The following is a 27,214-nucleotide window of genomic DNA, read 5'->3' on the forward strand; positions in this document are numbered from 1 at the left end:
GAAACTTCACATGGCTTTAACATTGATACTACAACCTTCATGCTTTTATGATGTATTGATTTTTTTGGTTCCATTCTTGGGATGACCTCTTGGAAAGCACAAATGACTATCAGCTTGAAGGGTAGAGAAACTCAACAGTTGTAAAGTGACCCACAGCACACAATCCAGTAACAAGTCTTAGTCGTGAAGGGAAGTACGTTTCCAAAAACACAATTTTAAAGTTTTTGACAAAGTCCAAGGATGAAGAGAAGACTGTTGCATTTGCAAGTTGTAAATTCTTTTTTTTTTTTTTTTTGAGACAGGATCTGGTTCTGTTGCCCAGGCTGGAGTGCAATGGTGCAATCACAGCTCACTGCAGCCTCAAACTCCTGGGCTCAAGCAATCCTCCCACCTCAGCCTCCCAGATAGCTGGGACCCCAGGTGTACACTAACATGCCTGGTTAATTTTTAAATGTTTTTGTAGATATGGGGTCTTGCTATGTTGCCTGGGATGGTCTTGAACTGTTGGGCTTAAACAATCCTCTCCCCTCAGCTTCCCAAAATGCTGGGATTACAGGCATAAGCCACTTCACCTAGCATAAATTCTTATTATGGAAGTTATTTCTTATTCTACACACCACAGAGTGAGATGCTCTTACAAGTGTGAACCCTCTATTTTTCTTTTTTTTTTTTTTTGAGACAGAGTCTCGCTCTGTCGCCCAGGCTGGAGTGCAGTGGCGCGATCTTGGCTCACTGCAAGCTCTGCCTCCTGGGTTCACGCCATTCTCCTGTCTCAGTCTCCTAAGTAACTGGGACTAGAGGCGCCCGCCACCATGCCCGGCTAATTTTTTGTATTTTTTTTTTTTTAGTAGAGACGGGGTTTCACTGTATTGGCCAGGATGGTCTCGATCTCCTGACCTCGTGAGCCGCCCGCCTCAGCCTCCCAAAGTGCTGGGATTAGAGGCATGAGCCACCGCACCCGGCCCCCACATAAACTCTTGAATGAAAATCTTCCTGAAGCATTCCATACATCTCTGCCTTCTTACGACATGAAAACACTGGAATTTCACCTCTTCTCTCTCCTTGAGGACCCAGGATCTTGTGTTAGTCACTGTATTTGTGTTGTAGACACAGGGAACCCCTGGGAATTTGCCCCCACACAGAATGCCTCTTGAGGGACTTGCTTTTTGAGTTCTGATGTGCGTCTTCCTCTTTTCTTGCTGTCCATGGTACTTCTCTTTGTCCCCTCTTCATTTCTAATCTGACACAGACTTAGAGGAATCTTTTTGGGTGAGGTAGGGCCTAGACATTGTGGCTCAGAGTGTAGGCTCTGGCAGCAAGTCCCAGCCCTGCTGCACATGCTGTGTGACACGGGCCACGTATTTACCCCGTCAGGGGACCACCATGGTGGCTCCTACACGGAGGCGTGCATGTGTCTGGATTAAGTGAGATCATCCGCGTAAAACCTCAGAGGAGTAAGTACTGCAAAGCTAAGTATTCAATGGTTACCTAAACCAATGGTTTAAAAATATTTCTTCCCAGGCGCAGTGGCTCACGCCTGCAATCCCAGCACTTTGGGAGGCCGAGGCGGGTGGATCACCAGGTCAGGAGATCGAGACCACGGTGAAACCCCGTCTCTACTAAAAATACAAAAAAATTAGCCGGGCATGTTGGCGGGAGCCTGTGGTTCCAGCTACTTGGGGGGCTGAGGCAGGAGAATGGCGTGAACCTGGGAGGCAGAGCTTACAGTGAGCCGAGATTGCGCCACTGCACTCCAGCCTGGGCAACAGAGCGAGACTCCGTCTCAAAAAAAAAAAAAGGCCAGGCGCGGTGGCTCACGCCTGTAATCCCAGCTCTCAGGGAGGCAGAGGCGGGAGGATAGCTTGAGCCCAGGAGTTCGAGACCTGCCTGGGTAATATAGCGAGACCCCGTTCTCCACAAAAAGGAAAAAAACAACAACAAAAAAAAAACACCAAAATTTCCTCCCAATGCGTGCATATGGGCAAGCCTGGAGCAAAACCCTCCTGACCGCCATCTGGCCCTCAAACAAAGCGAGGGTTCACAGGTGGTTCTCAGTTCTCCAGAACACAGTGCTTTCATCAGGGCCACCCAGGACCCCTTGCTAAGGCTGGGAAATGCCACAGAGTAATTCCTTCAAGACAGAAAGGCTGTCTTCGGTGAATCAGGAATTAGAAAGAAGCCATTAGTCAAGGGGAGACTCAGGAGGACTCTGCCTCACACTGGGCTGAGCCGAGCAATGGCCACTCAGCCTCTGATGCAGGAAGAGCTGCTGTCCATCAGGTGTAGAACTGAAGGATGGCCTGGGCTGTGTGAGCCCTGCCCATCTCCAGATAGACGGCTCATGTAGTGAGCTACAGGCACTCACGGACTGATTATTTCCTCCATAAGACATAGAAATATACCCGCGATGTCTATTGACCTAAACTCTGCAAACAAAAATCAAAATGAGGGATGTTGAAGTGACCAGACCAAGCTTGTAGCTGTAACAAGGCTGACTCAGCATATAACCTGGACCTGTGATTCTTAAACCCAGAAAGGTCACCTCGCAGTACACAGTGGGACAGGCTCTGGGGTCAGGCTGCCTGGGCTCAAATTCTGAACCATCCTCTATGCAGCTCTATGATTCAGGACAAGTCAATTATTTTCTCTGGGCTTCTGTTTTCTCACGTAAGAAATGAGGCCACCATTCCCCACTGGTAAGACTGCTGCGGATATACAGCTTAGGGCAGTTCCTGGCATGAAGCGCTGTTCAAGCAGTGGTCGCCATTTTCATTGGTATCAAGCCAATTTTCAAGCCAATTCATCAGTGCATTTCAGCACCAAAATTCTCCTGCCTCAGGAAAACCAAGGCCACCTCGCCCGTAGCTCTTTAGTGTTACCCAGGATGGGATCTCCTGACCTCGTGATCCGCCCGTCTCGGCCTCCCAAAGTGCTGGGATTACAGGCTTGAGCCACCGCGCCCGGCAAGCCAATTTTCAATTTTAAAATCCCAAAAAGGAAAACCAAGGCGTCGGTTCTTTAGGTTTTTTTTATCCCATTTTTTTTCTTTATATTTTAGTCTACACTATTTCAGACCACAATATTTTCTGCAGAATGCAGTATTTATTGACTCTCCCCATGCAATGCCAAGCCTTGAAAAGTGCCAGAAGGCAGAGAAAGTTCCCTGCAAACACCACAGCCTGGTTCTTAATTCAGAGCCAGACTTGTTCCTCGGCCACACCAAGAAGTGCTGAGTCAAACTGGGTCCCGTGCGTGGCTTCAGCACTCGGCATCGCCTGACACGGCAGTACACACACGTAACGTTACACATGGTTAACGGTGACCAGGATGACATCTCACATTGACTACATGTTTAAGGCGTGCCAGGCACAGGGCCCGGCACTTCAGATGTATTATTGTATTTAATTTCCCCAAAAAGCTTCATGTGCTAGGCATTCTTATTATTATCCCCATTTTACAGATGAGGAAACTGAATACAGAGATCCTAATTAACTCAACCAAGGTTATATAGACAGGAGAGGCAGTGGTGAGACCAACTGCAAAGTCTGCACTCTTTTTTTTTTTTTTTTTTCGAGACGGAGTCTCGCTCTGTTGCCCGGGCTGGAGTGCAGTGGCCGGATCTCAGCTCACTGCAAGCTCCGCCTCCCGGGTTCACGCCATTCTCCTGCCTCAGCCTCCCGAGTAGCTGGGACTACAGGCGCCGGCTAGTTTTTTGTAGTTTTTAGTAGAGACGGGGTTTCACCGTGTTAGCCAGGATGGTCTCGATCTCCTGACCTCGTGATCCGCCCGTCTCGGCCTCCCAAAGTGCTGGGATAAAGTCTGCACTCTTAACCACGATGTTAAGGAACTTTGTCACCACAATTACTCGGATGCGATTGTTTTTATATAATCATATGCCTAAAACTATTGTGAGATTTCTCTTTTGAGACAAGGTCTTCCTGTCATCAGGCTGGAGCACAGTGCTGCAATCAGAGGTCATTACAGTCTCGACTGTCTGGGCTCAGGTGATCCTCCTGCCTTGGCTTCCCAAGAAGCTGGGACCACAGGTGTGCAACACCATGCCCGGCTATTTTTTTTTTATTTTTATACAACATCTTTTGTAGAGATGGGGTCTCACAATTTTGCCCAGGCTGGTCTTGAACTCCTGCACTCAAGCATTCCTCCAATCTTGGACTCCCCAAGTGCTGGGATTAAAGGGATGAGCCACTGCATCTGGCCTATTATGAGATTTTTGGTACTATTTTGTTTCCTCTCTTTTCAAAAAAGAGCCTTAAGAAACAATACCAAGCCTACCGTGGGGACCATTTCAGAGACTGGTTATGTAGTGTCATCCCGTTTATCTCCTGCTCCAACAGATAGCAGGAATCTTTCAGAGTGATTTACACAAAGCCTTTCAAACAGACTGCTCTAACTTCTAGTTGTTGCGATTGTAGGTTAAGTGAGCATGTTATGTGCTTAGCCACAAAAAATGGGTAACTATGGGTAGGGAGTGGACATGATGTGTGCACGCCCTGGTAAGGGGACACTTTGGTGCTGGACAACCCGGGGGCTGTGTGTCTTTGGGAGAACTCGCTGCCTCTCATCTCAGAGGTCAGGGAAGGCTCCCAGTAGAGATGATGGTGGGAAGTGAGGGATGCAGCAGATGTCACTGCTGAGAGTGAAGCATAAAGGCAGGTGCAGACCTGAGCATAGAAGGGCAGGGCTGGGCCCACTGTGATGGTGCCTCTGTCCTCAGGGAGGATACCTACCACTCGATGGCAAGGCTGTCCTCCCAGGACAGGGATGTAAGGGACCGCAATGAGAGACTGACAGGTGACATGTAATCTATCAGGTTGAACCGTATGAAACCGCCATACCATAGGCCAGGTGCGGTGGCTCACGCCTGTAATCCCAGCACTTTGGGAGGCCGAGGTAGGCAGATCACGAGGTCAGGAGATCGAGACCATCCTGGCTAACACAGTGAAACCCCATCTCTACTAGAAATACAAAAAAATTAGCCAGGCGTGGTGGTGGGCACCTGTAGTCCCAGCTACTCGGGAGGCTGAGGCAGGAGAATGGTGTGAACCCGGGAGGCAGAGCTTGCAGTGAGCTGAGATCCGGCCACTGCACTCCAGCCTGGGCGACACAGTGAGTTTCTGTCTCAAAAAAAAAAGAAACTGCCATATCACAGCTCAAAATTGGCCAAATATTGGCCATTTTTAATAGTTCAACCTAATAGATAATGAAACTCCACTGTATAAATGCAGAGCCACGTCCTGCATGAATGGAAGCGACAAGAAGAGAACTGGACGAGGAACTGGGAGACTCGATTCTAGTCCTGGCTTTGCCTCCAGGTCAGCACATCCGGACGATCCTGGACAAGTCTCGCAGAGCGCTGCGCTAACGCCCCGCTCATCTGTAGAGGAAGTCTTGGATCAGACACACCTAAGTGCGCTTCCAGCTGAAATGCTAAGATTCGAGGCAAAGCCACCATAAGAGCACAGATGGGGAGGCTTCATCAAAACACAATGGAGACATCAACTCTACTTGGCCCTATGATCTCCTGGAACAGGATAATACTGGGGGCAAACTGATGGGCATGGAATTGACATGAGAAACGTGCAAAGATGTAGTCTCCTGAATTTTTCAGTAAAGAGAACCACAAGAGAAGCATGAGTGGTAATTTGACTTAAATACTAAGTATGGAATTTCAAATTTACCTTCAATAAAATCAACTAGGACAAGTTAAAGCATTCTTTTTATTGAAGCACATACACTTCCTGACTTTCTTATAACTCTTTTTTTATTATCTATCCTGGTGTTTTTATTTATTTCTGCTATGATATTCATACTGTATTCATACCATAAAATTTTACACTGGAGCAAGTGTAATAAAAATGTCTAAGAATGTCTCTCCATGATCTTCCTGTAGGGCTAGATGCTCTTGAAATGATTTGTATGTATGATGTGGGGGACTTCTGAGAAGGGGCACCTCTGCGGTGTCCTAATTTGCACACATGGGCGGGGCACCTATAATCCCAGCACTTTGGGAGGCTGAGATGGGTAGATCACCTGAGGTCAGGATTTCGAGACCAGACTGGCCAACATGGCAAAACCTAATCTTTACTACTAAAAAAAAAAAAAAAAAAAATTAGCCAGGCATGGTGTCACACACCTGTAATTCCAGCTACTGGGGAGGTTGAGGCAGGAAAATCACTTGAACCCAGAAGGTGGAGGTTGCAGTGAGCTGAGATCGCACCACTGTACTCCCGCCTGGGTGACAGAGTACAACTCCATCTCAAAACAAACAAACAAACAAACAAACAAACAAACAAATGTGCACACAGCGCTGTGCTGGCCGCACTGTACTTCCCACTGTCCCTGGTCTACCTGCTGAACTCACTCATTCTTCAAAGGCCAGGCCACCCCTCACCTTCCCTGGGACAGCACCACTGTTTCTCCCAAAGGGCTGTGTCCACCTTCCCTTTGTCAACATGACGGTGTGTCCTAGGGTTTAAACTCTGTGAGCCCTGAGAGAACTCCCGTGGGTGTACACAATTCAGCTTAGTATTCCCAATGCTAAACGTAGTTCCTGACACATATCAGGTCATCATTTAGAAAAAAATGAAATGCCTATTCAGATAAAACTGATAATGGTTAATTTGAAATACATTTACTTCCTATAAGTTATGAAAATTCACATGATGATATAACATACTACTCATTATAACATTTTAACCAAAGAAATAAGAAACACTAATGATAATCTTTTTTTTTTTTTTTTTTAATGGAGTTTTGCTCTTGTTGCCTGGGCTGGAGAGCAGTGGCACGATTTCAGCTCACTGCAACCTCTGTCTCCCAGGTTCAAGCGATTCTCCTGCCTCAGCCTCCCGAGTAGCTGGGATGACAGACGCCCGCCACCACGCCTGGCTAATTTTTTGTATTTTTTTAAGTAGAGACAGGGTTTGATCATGTTGGCCGGGCTGGTCTCAAACTCCCGACCTCAGGTGATTCACCCGCCTTGGCCTCTCGGAGTGCTGGGATTACAGGCGTGAGCCTCTATGCCCAGCCATGATAATATTTATTGGCTTAATTCTTTCAAGCAATTAAAGATGTCAGCTGATGCCATGTGATCTAACAAAAAAGTAAACATATAACACCTTAAGAACTATTTTTAAAAAGCTTAAATTTAAAACTAAATACCTTAAAATGATATATCATCATTCAATATGTAAAGTATTAGAATACTTACATAATATCTAAAATTTAGATTATTTAAGGAGATTAAGCTTGAGAAAGTGGAGATAGGAACCTCCCAATAATTCAAAAGGTATTCTTTAGGGTAATGGTACACTCCTGTGGATTAAAAAAAATGCAACCTGATAATAATTCCATAAAATCTTTAACATTACTTTTAATAAAAATGAAAACTCAAATAACAACTGTCATTTTTCTACAAACACTCTGGTTAAAAATTACTCGTTTGGCTGAGGCTGCATAGACAGCTCTAGAAACAATCAAGAATAATGGGTGGTCAATGATTCTCACGTGGGTGGTGGCAGTAGGGAGGAAAATTAAGAGAAAATATGTTTTCCTTTTTTCCTTTTTTCAGAGATGACTCTAAAAGGTTTTGCTATGAAAATATCATTCCTTTCAGATGTTTCTGAAGAATAATCATTGAGCTAAGTTTAATATTTGGTAATATTTTTATTTTTGTTTTTAAATTATTAATTTATTTTCAAATCATACTCGGTTTGAATTCAAATAGTTCAAAAATTAATATAATGCTTCAGGATGCTTCCAGCTATTGAAACAACTCAATTAAAAAATGTACAACTCACACTTTATTTTAGTTGAATTCATAATGTAGACCGTATTAAAAATTATTATAAATATTTAATAATGCTTTATAATTTGCTTTTATAGTACACCACTACAGACACATAAAAAGTTGAATTATCTAATTAAAACATTTTCCTTTCCTATGGTTCTAATTCTGAAAACTATAAAAATATTAAAGTCGTGTTACGTATTTTTCAAAAATAACACTGCCATATCCCATCAATATTTGGTAATTTTTTTTTAAAATGTTCATCATTTAGATATTTTGCGCATGATTCGGCCTCTGCCTGTGCCTGTGTGTGCATGTGTGTGTGTATATTTTAGACGTGTGTAGATATAGGTAGGACAAGCAAGACTGTGGTAAGAATCATTTTACCTCCACTTGGGATGAGAAAATGGAAATGGAAATGAATGAAGCAACCAACATTTGTTTATCTTTTTGCCATAAACTTATGTGCTTCATGAAATAAAAAAATATAGACTTCAATTTGTCTGAACACATTCTTTACCAACGTTTCTTTAAACACTAAGTAATTACGTGCTTGTGTAACAAACTAACTGCCACAACTGTGGATTCACTTTAAGCTAAAAGATGATGCTCTCCATTTTTCTGAAGATCGTGGAACAAGTTTGTAGACCAAGGGCTCATTCTTGAGCTCTAGCCAAAGCTTACTGTCCCCCAGACCTGAGAAGCTGACGCCGCTACGCTAGGAATGGCCTTGATTTTATGATGGGGATATCGTTTCCTGACCAGGCTCTGCCGATGACAATTTTACCTTCCCAGGAAGCCCTAGTGTATGAAGTGCGACAATGAAGACTTCTGTCTGAGCACAATAGTCCTTAGTAATCTTCTTTTCTGAATGGCTACAGAATGTCTAGTCTATACCACATGAGTTAGCATTAAACTACATGATGCATTATTCTTTGTTAATTTTATATTACACATTATATATGTAGTTTTTTTTTCAGACGGAGTTTCATTGTTGTTGCCCAGGCTGGAGTGCAGTGGCGTGATCTCAGCTCACATCAACCTCCGCCTCCTGGGTTCAAGCGATTCTCCTGCCTCAGCTGCCTGAGTAGCTGGGATTACAGGCATGCACCACCACGTCCAGCTAATTTTTAGTAGAGACGAGGTTTCTCCATGGTGGTCAGGCTGGTCTCGAACTCCTGACCTCAGGTGATCCTCCCGCCTCAGCCTCCCAAAGTGCTGGAATTACAGATGTGAGCCACCGTGCTGGCCTATACATTATATATTACAGACATCCTTTTCTTCACTAAGTGGTAAGGCTTTTGAGCCCAGAGGTCATAACTAACACTTTCTTTGCGTAACTCATGGTCCTGAGTACGGTTTTGATAAATATGTGGCTTTATGTACGTTTACTTAGCATCACCATATGCCAAATGCCGTGTCAAGTTCCTATCCCCAGTAAAGGCACGTTTAGTGGAAAAACTCTACATGACTCATCATACTGTGAGCTTCAAGAATCAAAGGGCAGGCATAAAAAATTTCAAATATGACACATAAATGCGTTTTCTAAATAAGTCTAGCCTTGCTAATTGGAGGGATTTAAAAGGGGGCAAATAACTTGTTTCTTTAGTTATTTTGGTCTTACTAAGAACTTACTAAGTGCTCAAGACTAACCTTTGGCAAATCAATATTTAAATAAGGACATCTATACAGCATGCAAACTGTGTTCGTAAAAATCTTAGTGTTTCAGGTAGAGGAAGGAAAAAAAAGCAGGCAAGGCAGGGTTTTGAAGATGGTAAGGGCAAGACCTGGTGGGAAGGAGCGTGCAAAAGTAAGGGTGCACAGAGAGCAAGCGTGGAAGTGTAAGGGTGCAGAGACAGCAAGCGTGCGAGCGCAAGGATGCACAGCATGCAACTGTGCAAACGAAGGGAACACAGAGAGCAAGTGTGCAAGTGCAGGAGCACACAGAATGTAAGTGTGCGAGTTAAAGGTGCACAGAGAGCAAGTGTGCAAGGCCAAGGGCATGGAGAGCACAAGTGTGCAAGCACAAGGGCTCACAGAGTACAAGCATGCGAGTGAAAGGATGCATACAGCACAGGCACGCAAGCACTGAGAGCAAGCATAAGGTGCACAGAGAGCAACTGTGCAAGCATAAGGGTGCACAGCGGCAAGTGTGCAAGCATAAGGGTGCTCAGAGAGGCAAGTGTGCAAGTGTAAATGTGCACAGAGCAGGTCTGTAAGCATAAGGGTGCACACAGAGTAAGCATACAAGTGTAAAGGCACAGAGAGCAAATGTGCAAGCATGAGGGTGCCTAGAGTGCACGTGTGCAAGCGTAAGAGGGCAAGAGAACAGGTGTACAAGCTAAGGGTGCACAGAGAGTAAGCACGCAAAGGTAAAGGCACACGGAGAGCAAGTGTGCAAGCATAGGGGGCACAGAGTGCAAGTGTGCAAGCATGGCATATGGGAGGGAAGTCAGGGATTTCCTCCTGGGCAGAAATATCAAACTGGGTCTGTAAAATACAAATGGGTATGGGAGGGACAGGATGTCTTAAAGCCAAAAGGAAGAATACAGGTTGGGTACAGATTGAACAGGAAACTGGTGTGAGAAAGATGACATGTAGCAAGGACCTGAAAAGTTAGAGAAACGTCCCGAAGAAGTACCAAATGCTATCCCAGGTTATTAGCCACGCTGAACCTACGTCAAATGCCCTCCAAACATCCTGCCAGGCTTAACTGTTTAATTTATGATCTCCCTCAGTGAGGAAGTCTGCAGCTTCTATGCTTTAAAACACCAGTATTTCATGGTTGTCTGATAAAATCGTTCTATATTTTCGCAATTAAGTACTCAGGCATTTGGTCTCAGCACCCAAGCAGTTTCCATCTAATTTACTCTATTGCTAAATTTCACTTGGAAAACATTTACTTGGCGATTCAGGTTAGGTATTTGCCCCATACGAACAAGATCAACTACGGTAACATTTTATAACAGATTCTCTTCACTACAAGACAAAAGTATGTTGAGAAGATCGCCCTTTAGGGACTCGAAGTCAGTTTAAGGCCAACCATTTTGTTGAACCATACCGGCTGTCTCTGGGGGCCCCGGGGGGCTGGGCAGGAGCAGCCTCTTCCCTCCCTGCTCCTTTATATCTTTTGGATTTTATGCCATCCACAAATATTTCCTATCCAAACAAATACAAACACAAATTAAAAATGGAATTGCTTTGTGTAGTGAGAATGTTATGCATACAGTTGATTTAATTCCATTTATGCCATGAAGACGACAGGATAAAAAAAGTATGGGATTATTTTAAAGGTGAAAAAACCCCCACACCTTCACGGATGACATTCTCATGCGAAACTGAAAAATAAAAAAGCCAGTGTTTCAAAGGAACCTTCTCAAGAACAACTTCATTATTCTGCCTCTTAAAACCTAGTGTGCTTGTCTCACAAACCACACGTGTTGACTCATTTAAGTCTTAATTTGGCATAAGAATAGCCTCCTCACTCTGCTCCTTCTACTGATTCCTGAGAGTGCTGAGACGTTCAAAATATTTTCTCTCAGTTACATAAAACTAGCAGCGGTAAGAACAAAATGCTCTAATACTTAACGTATGTTTAATGCCACATTCATCTGAAAAGAGCAAGTGTCCTCAGAGATGAGCTTCTCCTTTGGGTACACCAAGCAACAAACTTCCAATACATTCAAACTGGAGGCAGACTTTGGGAACAAAAATCTCTTTTGTTCAGCCTCACATTTTCAAAGGATCTGAAGTTTCAATGACATCCTATCCAAGAAATAATAATATAAACAGAGGTACACAAATACACTATGGAATATTATTCAGCCGTGAAAAAAAAATGAAATCCTGTCATTTGCAGCAACATGGATAGAACGAACATAGTGCTAGGGGAAATAAGCCAGGCACAGAAAGACAAGTATCGCAGGTTCTCACTCCTATGTGGGAGCTAAAGAGTGGACCTCATGGAGGCAGAGAATAGAATGATGCTTACCAGGGGCTGGGAAGAATAGTGGGGAGGCGGGTGAAGAGAAAATAATTAACGGATACAAAAGTACAGACGCACAGAAGGAATAAGATACAGGACTCAGTAGCACCATGGGGCAACTGTAACTTAATAACGTATTGTACATTTCAAAATACCAAGAGGACCGAGGACCGGAATTAGAATATTCTTAACACATGGCCGGGCGCGGTGGCTCAAGCCTGTAATCCCAGCACTTTGGGAGGCCGAGACGGGCGGATCACAAGGTCAGGAGATCGAGACCATCCTGGCTAACACGGTGAAACCCCGTCTCTACTAAAAATACAAAAAAAAAAACTAGCCGGGCGAGGTGGCGGGCGCCTGTAGTCCCAGCTACTCAGGAGGCTGAGGCAGGAGAATGGCGTAAACCTGGGAGGTGGAGCTTGCAGTGAGCTGAGATCCGGCCACTGCACTCCAACCTGGGCGACAGAGCGAGACTCCGTCTCAAAAAAAAAAAAAAAAAAAAAGAATATTCTTAACACAAAGGAATGATAAAGGTGATGGATATTCCAACTACTCTCATTTGATAACTTACTGTACGCTTGTATCAAAATATCACACGTACCCTATAAACATGTACAACTATTGCATATCCATCACAAATTTTAAAAACCAAAAAAAGTTGCCTTAATTGCTTTGCGAACTTTTAATTCATTTTCTATAAGAAAAAACACTTTAGATAAAAATGGTCATGTGGCTCAAGCCCCAATTTCTTGGTGTGCTGGTGAGTTTGAGGGGTAGCTGTTGTGGCTGGTCCTCCATGTGCTTTTATTATCAAGAGCATGAAATTATGCATTTTTTATTATGTGAAAGCAGCATCACCATCTCCATTTTTTTTTTTTTATTTATCAGGTATTTTTACAGGGCAGCCTGTGCTATTAACCATAAGGAATATCAACTGATTTTATAGATACTTGAAGAGTAGATGTAAAACCACCATCATTTGATTTTATTAACAAAAATAAAAGTCTTCAGTATGTACAGTCTATTATATTCAGCTTTCATAGATATGCCTGCTTCTTTTGACTCCAGTCTACCCCACCTAGCTACACAGAACTTACATACATTTTCTTTTCTTTGTTTTGTTTGTTTGTTTGTTTTGAGACAGGGTGTTAGTTTGCCGCCCAGGCTGGAGTGCAGTGGCTCGATCCTGGCTCACTGTGACTTCTGCCTCCCAGGCTCAGGGAGCTGCTGTTTCAGGTGGGAGCCACCACACCTGGTGTATTTTTTACAGAGACACGGTTTCATCATGTTGCCTAGGCTTTTCTCTCGAACTCCTGGACTCAAGCGATCCGCCCGCCTGAGCCTTCCAAAGTGCTGGGATTACAGGCATGAGCCACCGTGCCTGGCCCTATTTTATTTTAATCATAGTATTTAGAAAGTCAAAAGATTGAGCAGCTTTCTCCCTTACATATTTATTGCTCAAGTCTATTGGTGTGCGAAAACTAGAGTGTGAGTTTTGATAAGAACAGTATATTTGGGCAAGCATGGTGGCTCACGCCTGTAATCCCAACACCTTGGGAGGTCAAGGTGGGCAGATTACTTAAGGTTGGGAGTTTGAGACCAGCCTGGCCAACATAGTGAAAATCTGTCTCTACTAAAAATACAAAAAAATTAGCTGGGCGTGGTGGCGGGTGACTGTAATTCCAGCTACTCAGGAGGCTGAGGCAGGGGAACCACTGGAACCCGAAGGGAGGAGGCTGCAGTGAGCTGAGCTTGTGCCACTGCACTCTAGCCTGGGCGACAGAGCAAGACTCTGTCTGAAAAAAAAAAAAAAACCAGGATATTTGTACAGTTTCAAAGAACATTCCTAGAATTTACTTATAAATTACCAAGGGGAGGGTGTCTATATAGAAGCAGACCTCACCTTAACTAGTGACCAGAGTTAACATCACAGATGCACTGAGAAGGAAGGATTCACGATCACTTCTCCGCTGTTGCTGCCAAACACAAAACCTCAAAGGAACTCTGAGTGTGGGTGTTCTACAAAGTCAATGTCAGGCCAAGGTCATGACAAAAAAGGTCGGCTGAGCAACTGTTCTAGTGTAGAGAGAAATGGAAGTTAAATGTCATGGTTGATCCTGGATTGGACTACTGACCAGAGTTACCAATATCATTATTTATTATTATCGTTACTGCTATTTCATTATATTATTATTGAGACTCTTGGTAAAATCTGGGTAAGTTTTGTTGATTACAAAATGGTGGACGGACGCGAAAGTCTATTGGTGTGCGAAAACTAGAGTGTGAGTTTTGATAAGAACAGTATATTTGGGCAAGCATGGTGGCTCACACCTGTAATCCTAGCACTTTGGGAGGTGGGTGGATTGCTTGAGGCCGGGAGTTTGAGACTAGCCTGGCCAACATGGTGAAATCCCATCTCTACTAAAAATACAAAAATTAGCCAGGCATGGTGGTGTGTGTCTGTAGTCCCAGCTACTCGGCTGCAGTGAGCTGAGATCGTATCGCTGCACTCCAGCCTGGGAGACAGAGCGTATTGTATTTATGTTAAATCTCCTAATTTTGATATTAGGAGATTGTATTAATGGAAAGGTAAGGTATTGTATTAATGCTAAAGGTAAGGTAATGTATTAATGTTAAATCTCCTAATTTTGATACCTGTGCTGTGGTTACAGAAGTGAAGTGGATGTCCTAGTTTTAAGGAAATACACACTGATGTATTTAGAGGCAAGTGAGCATGATATCTACAACCAACTCTTAAATGGTTCACAAAAACGTGTCTTAGTGTAGAGAGTGTGAGAGCACAAATGTGGCCACACATTAGCTATCGACGCGTCTGGGTGAAGGACATACGGGAGTCTTCGGTACTATTTTCGTATTGTTCAGGTAGTTTAAAATCATTTCAAAATAAAAAGCTAATGTTTATTAGGAGTACCTCTCATGATAATATTGCAGAGAAAAAAATGGAATTTAAGAAAAGTATCTTTACTGAAGTTCTAATACAGTTAATGTATCTAACTGAAACGTTTTACTATAATAATAAAAATTCCTTTTATTAGCATCTCAGATGTGCAGAATAATACAATAATCATTATCAGTGGGGGTTTCCCTCCTCCTTAATATCATGACACAAGCCATGTGAGACCTGGAAGCAGGTTTCTGGCACAGGAACGGCCCTTTGTCCAATGACAGACGAATTCCCAGAGCACAATCCCCACAGCAGATACGAAGCCTGGCCTCGTGATGAATTCGGGAGTGATCCTTCCAAACAAAACACTTCCATTTTTTTCACTCCCCCGAAGAAAACCATGGGTTCTCCCCAGCCTTGAGGAGGAAGCCCAGGCCCCTTGGCCAGGCACGCAGGACTCTCCCTAACCTACCGCGGCCTGACTGGGCTTTTGGTCTGCAGGTTCCAAAGGTGCCACCCGCCCTGAAGCACTGTCCTCTCTATGTCCACCTGCCCTCTAAGCCCTTCCCATTCAAGGAAGATTCAGCTCAGTGTGACGCCAGCTGCATGGGTGTCCCGAGGTGCCCCCAAGAACTTGCTTAAATGTAGCATCACACACTTTTATTTCTTAAGCCTATATCCCTGCCAGAGGTAGACAAGTGCTGCTCCTTATTCGTCTTGGTGTCCATAAGATGGAGAATATGTGTGCTCAGTAATTACTGAAGCAAGGGCAGTCCACATTACCTCTTCCATGTCACCCACCTCCCCTCCACAATGCTGGCAGCAGAGCTTCGGGACCTCCATGGGGCCCCACTGAAAACCGCTGCTCATGGACTACTCTGCTATGGGAACCTTTCACGGGAAAGACAGGAAACCATGCTCCATCTTTGCCAACTACTGGAAAGCTCCACGGACAGCTGGGAAATGAAATCAACTTCCATGTCGCCTCTCCCTCTCTATCTCCCGGGCCTCCCTGTCCTCAGCGGGGGCTGTCAGGCCAAATGGTCCCTGAGGCCTCACGCGCCATCTATTTTCAACCCACATCACTGTTTTCCTCTGCCAAGTGGGACTTGTTAGGCCCTATAGAATCAATATGGCAGCCCTGAGCCTAAGACACAGGCGTCTACCACTTCCAGCAACCAGGTGTGCAAATTAGAACAAGAAAGATTGTTGTGCATTTTATAAAAAGGTCTTTCCTAGGACTTTTTTAAAAACCAGAGAACATGCCTTAGGACACCTAACTATTTGTGAAGTATTTATTTTAGCATGATCTCCCTTTGAGGGGTGCAGTCAGGGTGCATTTCACCTTTCTACCACGAGACAGCACGAAGCAAAGGTGCACTGCGGTGAGCACAAAAGAATGAGGCTGCAGCTTACTGGAACTTGCCACAAAACTGGGCAGAAACTGGAGCCCTAGGCAGCGAGGCGAAAAATCCCACAGAAATCTGCAAAATCCAGATTTCCAGGCAGCCTCACAAAACCCGAGGCTAGGCCAGCCACAGGATCACAAGGGCAGGACACAGGCAAGCCGAAACGGTGGGAAAGAGCAAAGCCAACATCAGTGAAGAAAATCCAACTGAGAATAACGTAGAGAAAGAGGAGAGCCGAGCTCCGGGGGCTGCTGGTAACAGAACAGGCAGGAAGTGAGGTCCATGGTAACCTGCCAGGGAGCCTGGCAACTCCCACCTGAGAACCTGTGCTCTGAGAGGACACGGGGATGAGGATTCCTGAGCAGTCAGGGGCCTCACTTCCTTTGGGGATAACTAGGGGTACCTTCCCCCAGGAGGGCTGTGAAGCGTTAGGGATGTCAGCTCTTGGCATGGGACAGAAGGGACTGCCTATAAATGCTGGCTTGAGACGGAGGTGCAGGTGGTGACAGCTAAGGGGTGCCACTGACTCCCCGTGGATCCAGAGGGGAGTGGACAGGAAGCCATGTCAGACCACGGGACCTGGGCGCTGGGTGGACTGAGGTGGAGCCACTAACCAGGCCTGGCGCCTGAGGCGAGGCCAAGAATGGCGCTAGCTCTGCTCCACTTCCTCCGGCAGAGCAGGATTGCTCATTTTCAAGCTGTACCGCCCATGTCCCAGCCACTGTTTTAGATATTAATGTGTTTAATCCTCACATCAGCCACAGGAAGTAGGTGTTGCCGTCATCTCTACCGTACCATTGAGAAAAGGCAGAGAGCAACGAGGTCATGTGCTCAAGGTCACACACAAAGGGCCTGGCAGGGCTAGAATTTGAACACAGGCTGGGCTGGCCCCACACCTCCTCTTAAGACCTCTCTTCAAGATAGAGACACCGTCCTGTCCACAGACTCCCAGGCCTGAAGGTGTCTGCACCCTGTCCACCCTTGCGTCACCCTGCAGGGGCTCCTTACCGGCCCTGCCTCAGTCCCATGAACACCCAGGGGCAGCGCCCAAAGACCCTTCTCCCAGTGACTCTCATTCAAGACAGACCCAGCTGCCGGGCGCGGTGGCTCAAGCCTGTAATCCCAGCACTTTGGGAGGCCGAGACGGGCGGATCACGAGGTCAGGAGATCGAGACCATCCTGGCTAACACGGTAAAACCCCGTCTCTACTAAAAAATACAAAAAATAGCCGGGCGAGGTGGCAGCGCCTGTAGTCCCAGCTACTCGGGAGGCTGAGGCCGGAGAATGGCGTGAACCTGGGAGGCGGAGCTTGCAGTGAGCTGAGATCCGGCCACTGCACTCCAGCCTGGGCTACAGAGCAAGACTCCATCTCAAAAAAAAAAAAAAAAAAAAAAAAAAAAAAAAGACAGACCCAGCAGAGGGGCAGTGAGACCTTAAGTCAGCCCCTATAATAAATGTCCATTTATTAATTACATCGGAAAATACTGGAAGGAAAACACGGTACTTTTTCCTTCCACGCCAGATACACAAGTCTTTAAGAGGTTCAGTGTACTGTGGAAGGCGCGTTTACTGTGCCCTTTTTACACCTGCTCAAATGTTGCCTTTTTCCTATAAAACATGCACCAGACCTCACTAGCTCAAAAGGCAAAGAACAGGATAGCTGTGAGGCAACTGACTTCAATACCCTTTAGAATTAGGCGGTTGCTGTTTTGCTGTATGTGTGGGGACCTCATGTTCTTTAACACTGCGTGACATCCCAGTCGGCCTGTCCCCTGACTTCTTGTGCCCACAGGTCCTTACTGAAGTGGATTCAGAGAATTCTGTGATAACCTAAGTTAGCAGGCACCTGGAGATTGTTTGCAGCACACCCAGCAGGAGATGCACTCCAAGAGCGAGCTGTGGGGAGAGGAGGCGGTGGAGAAAGAGGCCTGGTCCTCAGGGAGTGAACACAGCCAGCCCCGTCATCTTCCGATGGCGCTGGGAGGTGGGTTTGATGAGGCTCTGGGCCGGAATGGTCACTGGGGGTGCAGGGAACCCAAGTGGAGGCTGCCGTGGGGGACGCATCATGACCTCATTACATGGTGGGCTTCGGCTTGATTGGTTAAAAAAAAAGACACACACACGAAAACCCACAGCACAAAGCCCTCTAGCAGGAGACAGAGACAGGCTTGGAGAGGGAACACAGATACTGCGTGGAAGAATCTAACCGGGTTATGCGCATTCTGGAGATTCTGCACACATCCCCCAAACACATGCAGCAGCACATGGCAGCAGCCGCCGAGGCTCTGCAACGGCAACCCCTGGGCTGGGCCCCGCACTTGGCTCCTATGCAGGGCCACAAGCTGCACTGAGCGTAGGCCACTTGCTCAAAGTCACACCAGGCTGTCTGGCTCCCCGGGGCCTTGGCCCAGGCCACTGTGGCCTCCTTGGCCTGCACACTGACCGAACACTCAGACGCTAGCCACACAGGGTGCCTCCTGACTTGGGGCTGCTGTTGGAAAGTGACAGAGGAGCTCTGCCCTGGGAGGAAGGCAAAACACTGGCCTCTGCTCTCTGGGTAATCATTTAGGAAACACCAGGTGGTAATTAGACAGAGAACTGACCAACAGATCAGACTGCTTTTCCGTTTCTTGTTTAGCCTTATTTATCCTCTTCCCCTTAGAAAAAACTAGCAAAATACAATTTGAAAAGAGCTAATAAAGTATCCACATTTTAAGAATAAAAATCAAACAAATGAATAACTCAATCGAATTCAACAGTGATTTTGCTGGTGTGCTGCTAAAGGATTTTTGGAGGAGGAGGCAACCACAACATTCTTCTTCTTTTTTCTCTCCTTCTTTTTTTTTTTTTTTTTTTTTTTTGAGACGGAGTCTCTCTCTGTCGCCCAGGCTGGAATGCAATGTCACGATTTCGGCTCACTGCAACCTCTGCCTCCTGGGTTGAAGCTATTCTCCTGCCTCAGCCTCCTGAGTGGCTGGGATTACAGGTGCCTGCCACCATGCCCAGCTAATTTTTCTATTTTTAGTAGAGATGGGGTTTCACTATGTTGGCCAGGCTGGTCTCAAACTCCTGACCTCAGGTGACTGGCCTGCGCTGGCCTCCCAAAGTACTGGGATTACAGGCATGAGTCATCACGCTTGGCCTATTTTTCCTATTTCATAAATGATCAGTCAATCTATGTTTTAGCATAATCACTTAACACTATTTATTTTGCATCATTGCATCTGCTGGCCGCTATGCAAAATTTGGCTGCTCAGACACGGTGCCAACTAGTGAGGGGCTTATGGGTGGGAGTCAAGCCTTGAACAAAGATAACCTGAAGTTTTGGGTGTATTCATGAGAAAAACTCTAATCAGGCAATTGTCAATTCGTTATTTGTAGCTAATCTCAGTACTTTTCTTTTCTATTGTGATATATGTTTTGTAAAACACGTTTGCATTATTTCATTTGAAATTAAAATTTAACATATCATGCTGGCTTGCCTCCAAAGATTTCACATTATTCTGCAGCAAATATCCTGCTGGTTTGTTGTGAAGATAAGTGGAGTTTTTTTGTTTTTTGCTTCAACCTGGTATGAAACACCCCTTTACAGTTCTGGCTTGTGAAGGGAATAACGGAATAACTGTATCACATGAGTTCGAGGTCACAAGAACTTTATCAGTCTACCATTGTTCATCACAACCTGAACAATACCACAAAAAGGAGATGGGCCAGTTTATGGATAATTGCAAAACTAGACGATCATCCCCATGTAAGCTACCAATTTCCTTTCACAATTTGCTTGAAAAGTCTTTGCTATCAAGCCCTCCTTCACCCTCTGCCACCAAATCTGAAAACATACCTGCGTCTACACCTGTTCTCGGCCTTCCCTCCTGTTCAACAAGTGGGGAGGTGGTCTGGTCCTTTTTTGTTCTGGATCCCATTCTTTTTACCTTCTCGAGGACTGGACTCCTGCCATACACAGCCTCTTTCTTCTGTATTGTCATTTTCTCCTGCTTTACCAAGCGATTCCAGCCCTTTTCATTCAGACGGGCTTTCGTATCTTTCATCTTAAAGAAGCCCTCTCTTGACCTCACCTACCTTCCCAGCTGCTGCCTGGCTCCTCCTTCCCAGCTGCTGCCTGGCTCCTCCTTCCCAGCTGCTGCCTGGCCCCTCCTTCCCAGCTGCTGCCTGGCCCCTCCTTCCCAGCTGCTGCCTGGCCCCTCCTTCCCAGCTGCTGCCTGGCCCCTCCTTCCCAGCTGCTGCCTGGCCCCTCCTTCCCAGCTGCTGCCTGGCCCCTCCTTCCCAGCTGCTGCCTGGCCCCTCCTTCCCAGCTGCTGCCTGGCCCCTCCTTCCCAGCTGCTGCTGGCCCCTCCTTCCCAGCTGCTGCCTGGCCCCTCCTTCCCAGCTGCTGCCTGGCCCCTCCTTCCCAGCTGCTGCCTGGCCCCTCCTTCCCAGCTGCTGCCTGGCCCCTCCTTCCCAGCTGCTGCCTGGCTCCTCCTTCCCAGCTGCTGCCTGGCTCCTCCTTCCCAGCTGCTGCCTGGCCCCTCACGCTTCCTCCACAGCAAAGCCTGCAGAAAGCCTCATCTGGCCCTGCCACCTCCCCCCGCTCACATCACATTCTCTCCTCAACACCCGCCACCCGGGTCCTCATCAAGGTCACTGGTGACCTTGAAGCTGCCAAAGTCATGTTACTTGAATGTCTGTCTTGACTGCCCTGGACAGCACTGCCCACCGCTGACATCCCTTCCTTCTGCAGTGGTTCTTCCTGGGGCCTCACACATCCAACTGTCCACCTGGCGTCTCCACTGAGATGTCGAAATAGTCACCTCCAACTCACTAGGAAAACAAAACCTCCTCATACCTGCCTCCTCCCAACCTGTTTCTACCTTCCATGCAGAAATTCAGACCCAAACGCTCAGAGTCATTCTCGATTGGTCTGTTTCCCCTCAGTACTCACATCCACATGCCAACAAGTCTAAATGGTTGTTTCCAAAATAAACCCCAACTCAGACCACTTTCCTCCACCCCCATGACCCCCTCCCACTGCAAGCTGTCCCATTACCTTTCCTCTGTATTATTACAATGGTCTCCGAAGTGGCTACCCTCCTTCAACTCCTGCCTCCCCACAATCCATTTTCCACCCACAGCCAGAGTGATGTTGATGAAACACATGAGATCTCATGGCTCCATTGCTTAGAACACTCCAAAGCTTCGTGTGTCCGGACACACCTGGCCTGTAAGGCCGATGGTAAGATCCAGCCTCCGAATCTCTCTGACCTCCCCGCAGCGGCCCTTGGCTGATAGGTGCTAACCACATTTGCCTGCTTTCCGTTACAACTTCAGATTCATGGAATTCAACTGAAATTCAAATGAAAGACACCACAAAGACCAAAAGACCCAAAGAGCAACCCACCCGTATTTACCCCATTGCAGTACTCTCAGAGAAAATTCTCAAGATGTTTGTTTCCAAGTTATTATTCTCATTTTCCTTCTTAAATGGAAGAACCCTAAAATTAATTTTTAACTTTAATATAATGTAGTTGGCTCAAAAGTTATCTTATCTTTACAGGAAAATTAACTTAAGACCCTCAAATAATTGAACCGTGACACTGACAGGCTTTCTCAAGTATTCAATCTCAAAAAAGTACTGGATTGAGTAAAACAGTGTTTTGTTTACCATTAAAATACTTGATTTAGCTCTACTTGTAAAATCTACTTGTACGTTATAAAAAACATACATTCTTGTAAATAACAGTCAATTTCCAATGGAGCATATAAGTCAGATTTGTCCTGATATCATTCTGAATGAGGATCATCAAAATATGAAACCAAGAACTACACAATTTAATAAGTAATAAAAATATTTCCAAGCACTATGAAATAAATGTCACGAAAATTCTGTGCATATTAAAATTAAAAATGGCATTTTCAGAAGGAATGTTGCATATTTAACATTAATTTCCTTATTTATATAAGCCTGGGCTATATTAAAAATATACAAATATACATACATATATACATAAAATATACTCTCATCTGACATGTGCGTAGACATTTAAGACAACAGAATGTTAGGCTTAAAAAACACCAGTAAAACTAACTCCCACAAAATATTACCTCTGAAAGAGCATTGTAATTACATTTGCATCTGCTGGTGCTAAATTCTCCTTTATTATAATGACAATTAATTATGCTTTCTGATAATAACTTTTAAGTAACCTTAATTTATCTATATGAAAATATATGCATTCAAAGCAAATGGTTTCTCAAGTTTTTAATTAAAAATGTTCATGATTTAGCTACAAAAACACTTTCACAAACTAGCTGCTTTGCATTCCTTAGATAATACAGGTGGGAGTTACCAATTGTTTCTGGATTTGGGGTTGAATATGGGATGCCTCATCAACCGTGAGACTGTCATGAACAGGAGAAAGAAGACATGAGACTGACTAATAAATCTTAATTTTAATTTCTCACTAGATGTTAAGAATAGCATTTCCCCCTAAATATATACGATGTTTTATGATTACTTTTAGGCAAACAAGATAGGATAAATCTGAGAACTCAGATGCTTTTCTATAAATGTCTAAATCTGAAGTTGAAAGGAAACACCACTCCCGATTTCAACCAGGACCATGTAGTTCTGGGTGATTTTGCCAGTGTACACAGTATCAGTGAGAACTGGGAGGACACCTGCACCTCCAGTTAGCGGAGGATCCTGGTGTGGCTGGAGCATCTTCTGCCTACCCTTTCCCCTGCCATGTCAACTCCTTGCCCTCTCCAAGCCATCCAATTAAAAACATGGGGCCAGATGCCTGGCCCCTTCTTCCAGCCAGCGTGCCACTGCTCACTCCTCCATTTTAGAAATTCCACAGATATCACCGGCTCTACATTGGTATGCTTATCAGAAGCAAAAGTCATATTAAAGGATGAAAATAAAAGCTTTTTAAAAAAGTCATTTTTGGCCGGGCGTGGAGGCTCATGCCTGTAATCCCAGCACTTTGGGAGGCCGAGACGGGCAGATCACGAGGTCAGGAGATCAAGACCATCCCTAACGCGGTGAAACCCTGTCTCTACTAAAAATACCAAAAAAACTAGCTGGGCGTGGTGGCGGCGCCCGTAGTCCCAGGTACTCAGGAGGCTGAGGCAGGAGCATGGCGTGAACCCGGGACGTGGAGCTTGCAGTGAGCCGAGATCGTGCCACTGCACTCCAGCCTGGGCAACAGAGCAAGACTCCGTCTCAAACAAACAAACAAACAAACAAACAAAAAAAGTCATTCTTATTAGCCATCCCAACACAGAGCCCACAGGACAATGGTGCTCTGGAGAGAAGGGGTAGGGTGAGCTGGGGGACACGGGCCTTGCAGGCAGGGCAGGGCCTCTCTGTTTTACACATCAGTTTCTCCACATGCTTCCCTTCAAAGAGAGGATTCTGAGAAGGAAGTACGTCTCCAAACCACCATGCCAGGCAATACAAACTCTGAAATACTGGTATTGATGAATACAGACACACACACACACACACACACACATACACACACTCTTCTGGTGCACTGTAACAAAAATGACTTTCTGAGAAGCTTAACAAATACTTTTCCTTTGAAAAATGCTTTATGAAATGACCAAATATTTTAAAGAAATGTATATTCTGAAAATGAGAGAAAACTAATATTGATGTCACTCTTTTGCATAACCAATACTGCCATCCAAGTGATTAGGAAAAGCAGCCCTAAATAATGCAGATGTGAACCAAACTGCATTTTAATATGATAAATATTCAGAAGTGATCCATGCTATCATTTTTTAAACAATGCATTCTTCTCTTAATTGACCTGAAGGCTGTGCATCTTAAGAGTAAACTGAATTCTGCTGTTTCTGTAATTCCCAGGGAGACAATTACCCACCATAAGTATTTTTCTCTACTCATGTAATTTCTACTGTTGTTATCTGGGAAACTGCTTGTTAGTTTAAGAATACAGACAGGAAAGAAAGCACCATCAACATTTCTTAAAGGTATGCTGCCTTCCTGATTATCAGCCTTCCCCGTACACTCATAAAAGCATGTCTTGCAATGCCATTGTAGTTAATTTTTTTTTTTTTTTTAGACGGGAATCTCGCTCTGTCGTTCAGGCTGAAGTGCAGTGGCATGATCTGGGCTCACTACAACCTCCACCTCCCTGGATCACGCAATTCCCCTGCCTCAGCCCCCTGAGTAGCTGGGATTATAGGTGCACACCACCAAGCCCAGCTAATTTTCTTCTATTTTTTGTAGAGATGGGGTTTTACCATGTTGGCCAGACTGGTCTTGAACTCCTGACCTCAGGCAATCCGCCCATCTTGACCTCCCAAAGTGCTAGGATTACAGGTGTGAGCCACTGCCCCTGGCTGTAGTTAATATTTTTAACAAACATAAATATTTTGGTACAGAATAAGTATTTCTCTTAGGCATTTAGAGAGCTGGGTTTCAAAGAAAGTTAATAATGAATTAGTATCAATATTGATTCTCAACAAGAAACCTTATTAAAAATGGTTCCATCTTTCACTAGTTAGACTATTTCAGGAAGCACTTCTTACCTGGGAATATTCAAAGTCAGTGATAGGGGCTATGCTCTTGATGTAGTCTGATCGAAACTGGTTTTCAGGGTTGGCCAGCGGAACTGGAGGTATTATAGTACTCATTGCTGAAACTATTGTCTAAAATGGAATAAGAAAAAAATATGGATAAACATTGAGGCTCCATGTATGATAATCTACAATATGTAATTTCTGTCTACAGTTTTAGAATGAAGCGCACTTGACCTTTCTAGTAAACAATCATTTAAAAAAGTCCTTACCACGATAGCATCTTTAACATTTTTCCGGATGTCCAGAATTTTCTGTTTCTTTTCCCTGTATTAAAAGAGAGTTGTTATTAGCTTAATTTACCCTTAACACTGATTCCAATCAATTGAGTGGGATTTTAAATTTCCAGCTACAGCACTGACCTAGACTGGTTTCACTAGAGGTCAGTATCATCCCCCAACACAACATCTGCAAAGGTTTTATCTGGGAAAGGAAAGCACCCTCCTTTTCTCATTTGCACTCTAAACAAACTTGAATGCACACATTTTTAAAATCTATAGCTTTAAACAACCATGCAGCTTACATAAAAACAAGGCAAAATCGCTATGAATATTGCATATAAATATAACGATGCAGCTACACTTGTAAATGTATTTTACCTAGGTCTATCCCATGGAGAATATGCTGATAGTTATAAACTGAAATAGATGCAGACAAATATTATATTGAAAAAATATACTGAGCTATTGGTTAAGTGTGCTCAGAGCAATACCAGTAATACAGATCAATACTCCAAGAATACCTATAAATCATATTTTGTTAAGCAGGTTTTTTCTTTAAATTAGACACTAGCAGAAGAAGGATTTGCCTAAATATACCAAATCCAACAGCAAATATCTAATTTTTTCCCCCTTGAATGTCTACTCAATTATCAAATTACATTGTTTAGAGAAAGCACTTCTGGGACGTTTGGGAGAGACGAAGTTTGCATGCAGTTTGGAAGCAAAACCGAAATTGATCATTCTTACTCGGGATTAAACCCATTGACGTGCAGGATCCTCATCTGTTTGACGATAGTGCTTTTCCCAGACTCACCAGCCCCTGCAAACAAACAGAAAGTAGGCTGTGAACTGTGTCCGGATATCGCTGCCATTTCTCACCACTAGCCGGGTCTGAGCAATCCTCCTCCCCCAGCACAGGGATTTCCTACACGCGGGTTCCCGGCTGGAGGAGCTCGCCCCGGCCGGCGTCTGGGCTCCGCCGCTCGGCGGTGCGCGCGCCCCTCGCCCGGCCCTGCCCGCCCAGCCCGGCGCTCGCCGCTCCTGACTGTGCGCTCCGCTGGGGCCGGGAGCCGCCGCGCGCCCCTCGGCCTTACCCAGGAGCAGCAGGCGGTGGGTAGCCTTGTAAGCCAGGCGCTCTTTCTGCAACTGCTTCTCGATCTTTTTGTTGGCCTCGCGTCGTTCCTTTTCATCGACGCCCTGGTCTTCTGTCGTCTTGCTGTTGCCGCCCAAACACCCCATGCCTGCCCGCTGGGATGGACGTCCGGCAGTTAGGAATGTGCGCAAAAAGCACTAGAGAGTTGGAGACGTGCGCGGCTCCTGCGACGGCCGGTGTCTTTCCTGCTGCTGAAACAGACGGTCTGGTCTCTTCGGTGTTTTCCGATTCGGAGCAGGCGTTTCTTCTCCCTCCCCCTGCCCACCGCAAACTCCCAACTAAATGGCTGTAAGGAAGACGCGCGGAGTAAAATGCCTTTTTAAACGAGAATTGTTCTAAAATCTGCTGGATGAATGCGGCGCAATGAACGGAGACGGAGGCGAGGGCGCCGGTCTCCGCTGGAGACAGCCGAGGTGGCGTAGCGCCCTGGGTTCGCCCCGCGTCCCCGCGCCCGCACTCCGAGCCTCGCTCAGCCCCGCCCAGCGGGTCCCCGAGGGGGCGGCGCGCTCCACTGGGTGCTGGGTCCCAACCAGCCGGGGTGGTGGCGGAGGACAGAACGCGCCACCGGGGTCCCACAGGGCGACGATGGGCACCTGCCGGGCCGGCTCGCGCCCCGCTAGTCCTCTGCCGTCGGACGTGCGCCCCCTCCCTGGTCTGGGATCCCGGTGCGGGGAAGGGAAAGGGAAGCTGACTTTGGGGGCGGCCGGGCCGCTGGTCCCGGAGCACTCGGAGAGGCGCTACCACGCTGTAGGGGTCTGGGAGCTGACCCCCCACGGAGCCCGGCCGGCGGGGGCGCTTACACGCTGGCCGGCCTGGGGTCCGGGCCTGCAGCCCCTCCGCCGCGCCGCGGTTGCCTGGCTCTCTTGCACCCCGAGCCTGGAAAGTGCGCCTGGGCGCGCGCCCCGTGTTGGCTCGGACGCGTCCCTGCTCCTGGCGGGCGAAGACTCCCGCAGGATCATGCATATTCTAGCAGGGAGGAGGATCCCTCCGAGGCTCACCAGTCACACCGCCTTTGTTCTGCTCAGCTTCTAGACTATTCCAGCTCGCCCACGTCGCCGCCTCCCGAGCCTCCTGTCTTTACCTCCAGCCCCCGTTTCTCCTGTGCAGTGCTCCCAAGCAGCACTACC

The 27,214-nt window shown here is 46.0% G+C and overlaps 1 protein-coding gene across 3 annotated transcripts in view; it reads right to left on the bottom strand.

Moving 5' to 3' along the window:
- GNAL (G protein subunit alpha L) overlaps positions 1 to 27,214 on the bottom strand; it is a 199,485-nt gene that overhangs the window by 105,005 nt on the left and 67,266 nt on the right. For 2 of the 3 annotated variants that reach the window (XM_050767384.1, XM_050767386.1), the window contains exons 2-4: positions 25,682 to 25,754; positions 24,926 to 24,980; positions 24,666 to 24,785 (exon numbers count right to left, since the gene is read on the bottom strand). In XM_050767384.1, coding sequence (XP_050623341.1) covers positions 24,666 to 24,785; positions 24,926 to 24,980; positions 25,682 to 25,754 — 248 coding nt within the window. Of the gene's footprint in view, positions 1 to 24,665; positions 24,786 to 24,925; positions 24,981 to 25,681; positions 25,755 to 26,028; positions 26,542 to 27,214 lie in introns of those variants that run through there. The other variant, XM_050767385.1, reaches the window with a different exon arrangement.

The sequence above is a fragment of the Macaca thibetana genome, chromosome 18 (assembly GCF_024542745.1).
Source record: "Macaca thibetana thibetana isolate TM-01 chromosome 18, ASM2454274v1, whole genome shotgun sequence".
Taxonomy (NCBI): domain Eukaryota; kingdom Metazoa; phylum Chordata; class Mammalia; order Primates; family Cercopithecidae; genus Macaca; species Macaca thibetana.